At 58.2% G+C, this 6148-nt stretch overlaps 2 protein-coding genes across 2 annotated transcripts; both read right to left on the reverse strand.

The window, feature by feature from the left end:
- Nucleotides 1-1061: 1061 nt before the first annotated feature.
- LOC138366418 (glutamine-rich protein 2-like) lies at nucleotides 1062-4539 on the reverse strand. The gene is made up of 3 exons (XM_069327464.1): nucleotides 4031-4539; nucleotides 3234-3978; nucleotides 1062-2981 (listed from the first exon to the last, which is right to left on the reverse strand). The coding sequence occupies exons 1-3, from the start codon at nucleotides 4537-4539 to the stop codon at nucleotides 1062-1064; spliced, it is 3174 nt and encodes a 1057-aa protein (XP_069183565.1).
- On the reverse strand, nucleotides 4536-5024 carry LOC138366419 (uncharacterized). Its single transcript, XM_069327465.1, has one exon. It carries the CDS (start codon nucleotides 5022-5024, stop codon nucleotides 4536-4538), a length of 489 nt encoding a protein of 162 aa, XP_069183566.1.
- Nucleotides 5025-6148: the final 1124 nt, after the last annotated feature.

Genomic DNA, 6148 nt, shown 5'->3' on the forward strand with positions numbered 1-6148 from the left:
TCAGCCAGTCCACTGTCAGCCAGTCTGCTGTCAGTCAGTCCACTGTCAGCCAGTCTGCTGTCAGCCAGTCCACTGTCAGTCAGTCCACTGTCAGTCAGTCCACTGTCAGTCAGTCCACTGTCAGTCAGTCCACTGTCAGCCAGTCCACTGTCAGCCAGTTCACTGTCAGCCAGTCCACTGTCAACCAGTCCGCTGTCAGCCAGTCCGCTGTCAGCCAGTCCACTGTCAGCCAGTCCACTGTCAGCCAGTCCACTGTCAGCCAGTCCACTGTCAGCCAGTCCACTGTCAGCCAGTCCACTGTCAGTCAGTCCACTGTCAGTCAGTCCACTGTCAGCCAGTCCGCTGTCAGTCAGTCCACTGTCAGTCAGTCCACTGTCAGTCAGTCCACTGTCAGTCAGTCCACTGTCAGTCAGTCCACTGTCAGCCAGTCAACTGTCAGTCAGTCCACTGTCAGTCAGTCCGCTGTCAGTCAGTCCACTGTCAGTCAGTCCACTGTCAGTCAGTCCACTGTCAGTCAGTCCACTGTCAGCCAGTCCACTGTCAGTCAGTCCGCTGTCAGTCAGTCCGCTGTCAGTCAGTCCACTGTCAGTCAGTCCACTGTCAGCCAGTCTGCTGTCAGTCAGTCCACTGTCAGTCAGTCCACTGTCAGCCAGTCCGCTGTCAGTCAGTCCGCTGTCAGTCAGTCCGCTGTCATCCAGTCCACTGTCAGTCAGTCCACTGTCAGTCAGTCCACTGTCAGTCAGTCCACTGTCAGTCAGTCCACTGTCAGTCAGTCCACTGTCAGCCAGTCCACTGTCAGCCATTCCACTGTCAGTCCACTGTCAGTCAGTCCACTGTTAGCCAGTCCGCTGTCAGTCAGTCCGCTGTCAGCCAGTCCGCTGTCAGCCAGTCCACTGTCAGCCAGTCCGCTGTCAGCCAGTCCACTGTCAGCCAGTCCACTGTCAGTCCACTGTCAGTCAGTCCACTGTTAGTCAGTCCACTGTCAGCCAGTCCACTGTCAGTCAGTCCACTGTCAGCCAGTCCGCTGTCAGTCAGTCCACTGTCAGTCAGTCCACTGTCAGTCAGTCCACTGTCAGCCAGTCCACTGTCAGTCCACTGTCAGTCAGTCCACTGTTAGCCAGTCCGCTGTCAGTCAGTCCGCTGTCAGCCAGTCCACTGTCAGCCAGTCCGCTGTCAGCCAGTCCGCTGTCATCCAGTCCGCTGTCAGCCAGCTCGCTGTCAGCCAGTCCACTGTCAGCCAGTCCACTGTCTGCCAGTCCGCTGTCAGCCAGTCCACTGTCAGCCAGTCCACTGTCAGCCAGTCCGCTGTCAGCCAGTCCACTGTCAGCCAGTCCGCTGTCAGCCAGTCCACTGTCAGCCAGTCCACTGTCAGCCAGTCCGCTGTCAGCCAGTCCGCTGTCAGCCAGTCCGCTGTCAGCCAGTCCGCTGTCAGCCAGTCCACGGTCAGCCAGTCCACTGTCAGTCAGTCCACTGTCAGCCAGTCCGCTGTCAGCCTGTCCACTGTCATCCAGTCCGCTGTCATCCAGTCCACTGTCAGCCAGTCCACTGTCAGCCAGTCCGCTGTCAGCCAGTCCACTGTCATCCAGTCCGCTGTCAGCCAGTCCACTGTCAGCCAGTCCGCTGTCAGCCAGTCCGCTGTCAGCCAGTCCACTGTCAGCCAGTCCGCTGTCAGCCAGTCCACTGTCATCCAGTCCGCTGTCAGCCAGTCCACTGTCATCCAGTCCGCTGTCAGCCAGTCCACTGTCAGCCAGTCCACTGTCAGCCAGTCCACTGTCAACCAGTCCGCTGTCAGCCAGTCCACTGTCAGCCAGTCCACTGTCAGTCAGTCCACTGTCAGTCAGTCCACTGTCAGCCAGTCCGCTGTCAGCCAGTCCGCTGTCAGTCAGTCCACTGTCAGTCAGTCCACTGTCAGTCAGTCCACTGTCAGTCAGTCCACTGTCAGTCAGTCCACTGTCAGCCAGTCCACTGTCAGCCAGTTCACTGTCAGCCAGTCCACTGTCAGCCAGTCCACTGTCAGCCAGTCCACTGTCAGCCAGTCCACTGTCAACCAGTCCGCTGTCAGCCAGTCCACTGTCAGCCAGTCCACTGTCAGTCAGTCCACTGTCAGTCAGTCCACTGTCAGCCAGTCCGCTGTCAGCCAGTCCACTGTCAGCCAGTCCACTGTCAGTCAGTCCACTGTCAGTCAGTCCACTGTCAGCCAGTCCACTGTCAGCCAGTCTGCTGTCAGTCAGTCCACTGTCAGCCAGTCTGCTGTCAGCCAGTCCACTGTCAGTCAGTCCACTGTCAGTCAGTCCACTGTCAGTCAGTCCACTGTCAGCCAGTCCACTGTCAGCCAGTTCACTGTCAGCCAGTCCACTGTCAACCAGTCCGCTGTCAGCCAGTCCGCTGTCAGCCAGTCCACTGTCAGCCAGTCCACTGTCAGCCAGTCCACTGTCAGCCAGTCCACTGTCAGCCAGTCCACTGTCAACCAGTCCGCTGTCAGCCAGTCCACTGTCAGCCAGTCCACTGTCAGTCAGTCCACTGTCAGTCAGTCCACTGTCAGCCAGTCCGCTGTCAGTCAGTCCACTGTCAGTCAGTCCACTGTCAGTCAGTCCACTGTCAGTCAGTCCACTGTCAGTCAGTCCACTGTAAGCCAGTCCACTGTCAGTCAGTCCACTGTCAGTCAGTCCGCTGTCAGTCAGTCCACTGTCAGTCAGTCCACTGTCAGTCAGTCCACTGTCAGTCAGTCCACTGTCAGCCAGTCCACTGTCAGTCAGTCCGCTGTCAGTCAGTCCGCTGTCAGTCAGTCCACTGTCAGTCAGTCCACTGTCAGCCAGTCTGCTGTCAGTCAGTCCACTGTCAGTCAGTCCACTGTCAGCCAGTCCGCTGTCAGTCAGTCCGCTGTCATCCAGTCCACTGTCAGTCAGTCCACTGTCAGTCAGTCCACTGTCAGTCAGTCCACTGTCAGCCAGTCCACTGTCAGCCAGTCCACTGTCAGTCCACTGTCAGTCAGTCCACTGTTAGCCAGTCCGCTGTCAGTCAGTCCGCTGTCAGCCAGTCCGCTGTCAGCCAGTCCACTGTCAGCCAGTCCGCTGTCAGCCAGTCCACTGTCAGCCAGTCCACTGTCAGTCCACTGTCAGTCAGTCCACTGTTAGTCAGTCCACTGTCAGCCAGTCCACTGTCAGTCAGTCCACTGTCAGCCAGTCCGCTGTCAGTCAGTCCACTGTCAGTCAGTCCACTGTCAGTCAGTCCACTGTCAGCCAGTCCACTGTCAGTCCACTGTCAGTCAGTCCACTGTTAGCCAGTCCGCTGTCAGTCAGTCCGCTGTCAGCCAGTCCACTGTCAGCCAGTCCGCTGTCAGCCAGTCCGCTGTCATCCAGTCCGCTGTCAGCCAGCTCGCTGTCAGCCAGTCCACTGTCAGCCAGTCCACTGTCAGCCAGTCCGCTGTCAGCCAGTCCACTGTCAGCCAGTCCACTGTCAGCCAGTCCGCTGTCAGCCAGTCCACTGTCAGCCAGTCCGCTGTCAGCCAGTCCACTGTCAGCCAGTCCACTGTCAGCCAGTCCGCTGTCAGCCAGTCCGCTGTCAGCCAGTCCGCTGTCAGCCGGTCCGCTGTCAGCCAGTCCACGGTCAGCCAGTCCACTGTCAGTCAGTCCACTGTCAGCCAGTCCGCTGTCAGCCTGTCCACTGTCATCCAGTCCGCTGTCATCCAGTCCACTGTCAGCCAGTCCACTGTCAGCCAGTCCGCTGTCAGCCAGTCCACTGTCATCCAGTCCGCTGTCAGCCAGTCCACTGTCAGCCAGTCCGCTGTCAGCCAGTCCGCTGTCAGCCAGTCCACTGTCAGCCAGTCCGCTGTCAGCCAGTCCACTGTCATCCAGTCCGCTGTCAGCCAGTCCACTGTCATCCAGTCCGCTGTCAGCCAGTCCACTGTCATCCAGTCGGCTGTCAGCCAGTCCACTGTCATCCAGTCCGCTGTCATCCAGTCCGCTGTCAGCCAGTCCGCTGTCAGCCAGTCCGCTGTCATCCAGTCCGCTTCATGCCCAGCTGCACGTGCCCAGCCTGCATGCCCGGCTGCACGTGGCCAGCCTGCATGCCCGGCTGCACGTGCCCAGCCTGCATGCCCAGCTGCACGTGCCCAGCCTGCATGCCCGGCCGCACGTGCCCAGCCTGCATGCCCGGCTGCACGTGCCCAGCCTGCATGCCCGGCTGCACGTGCCCAGCCTGCATGCCCGGCTGCACGTGCCCAGCCTGCATGCCCGGCTGCACGTGCCGAGCCTGCATGCCCGGCTGCACGCCCGGCCGCACGTGCCCAGCCTGCATGCCCGGCTGCACGTGCCCAGCCTGCATGCCCGGCTGCACGTGCCCAGCCTGCATGCCCGGCTGCACGTGCCCAGCCTGCATGCCCGGCTGCACGTGCCCAGCCTGCATGCCCGGCTGCACGTGCCCAGCCTGCATGCCCGGCTGCACGTGCCCAGCCTGCATGCCCGGTTGCACGTGCCCAGCCTGCATGCCCGGCTGCACGTGCCCAGCCTGCATGCCCGGCTGCACGTGCCCAGCCTTCATGCCCGGCTGCACGTGCCCAGCCTGCATGCCCGGCTGCACGTGCCCAGCCTGCATGCCCGGCTGCACGCCCGGCCGCACGTGCCCGGCCGCACGTGCCCAGCCTGCATGCCCGGCCGCACGTGACCAGGCTGCATGCCCAGCTGCACGTGCCTAGCCTGCATGCCCGGCTGCACGTGCCCAGCCTGCATGCCCAGATGCACGTGCCCAGCCTGCATGCCCGGCCGCACGTGCCCAGCCTGCATGCCCGGCTGCACGTGCCCAGCCTGCATGCCCAGCTGCACGTGCCCAGCCTGCATGCCCAGCTGCACGTGCCCAGCCTGCATGCCCAGCCGCACGTGCCCAGCCTGCATGCCCGGCCGCACGTGCCCAGCCTGCATGCCCGGCTGCACGTGCCCAGCCTGCATGCCCAGCCGCACGTGCCCAGCCTGCATGCCCGGCCGCACGTGCCCAGCCTGCATGCCCGGCTGCACGTGCCCAGCCTGCATGCTCGCCCGCACGTGCCCAGCCTGTAAGCCAGCGCATGCCCTACTCCCCTGCAGGCGTGTATGTGTGGTCACACAGGCTTGTACATACCCGCCTGCCAGATGTCTTCACATTCTCTGAGTTCCATATGTGTGTATGTGTGTGTGTGTGTGTGTGTGTGTGTGTGTGTGTGTGTGTGTGTGTGTGTGTGTGTGTGTGTGTGTGTGTGTGTGTGTGTGTGTATTTTACTAGTTGTATTTACTAGTTGTGTTTTTACGGGGGTTGAGCTTTGCTCTTTCGGCCCGCCTCTCAACTGTCAATCAACTGTTTACTAACTACTTTTTTTTTTTTTTTTTTTTCCACACCACACACACACACACACCCCAGGAAGCAGCCCGTGACAGCTGACTAACTCCCAGGTACCTATTTACTGCTAGGTAACAGGGGCATTCAGGGTGAAAGAAACTTTGCCCATTTGTTTCTGCCTCGTGCGGGAATCGAACCCGCGCCACAGAATTACGAATCCTACGCGCTATCCACCAGGCTACTGTGTGTGTGTGTGTGTGTGTGTGTGTGTGTGTACATGTACACTCACAAATACACACACACACACACAACTATAACCTCCCAACACAGAACCACATGTGAACTATGTGTGAAGGTCGTTGGACCTGCCCTGCTTAACAACCGAATATCCAGTCATTTGACTGGGTTTAAAGGTGTTGTCGGGTGGTACCTGAAGCCTCTCTAACTGCTTCACTCATCCTCATAATCTCGAATATTCGCTATACAACATACCTATATACATATGTTTGTATATAGGTATGTTTGTATATGTTTTTGCTATACAACATGCATGTCACCATACAAATTAGCTAAGTTCCCAAATGAGACTTGAAACTTTAAATAACTTTGCAAATTTGTGATAGAAAACTTAATCCACAAGGTTTTCTCTGAATACCCCTTTATTCTCTTCTCCGAGGCCTTGGGTCCCCACATTATCACCAGAGGTGATACCCATATTTATATATATATATATATATATATATATATATATATATATATATATATATATATATATATATATATATATATATGTATACAAGATGGTACCAAGGGATGCGAAAGTACTTATTGTGGTCATTAA

Source organism: Procambarus clarkii, chromosome 19 (assembly GCF_040958095.1).
Source record: "Procambarus clarkii isolate CNS0578487 chromosome 19, FALCON_Pclarkii_2.0, whole genome shotgun sequence".
Taxonomy (NCBI): Eukaryota; Metazoa; Arthropoda; class Malacostraca; order Decapoda; family Cambaridae; genus Procambarus; species Procambarus clarkii.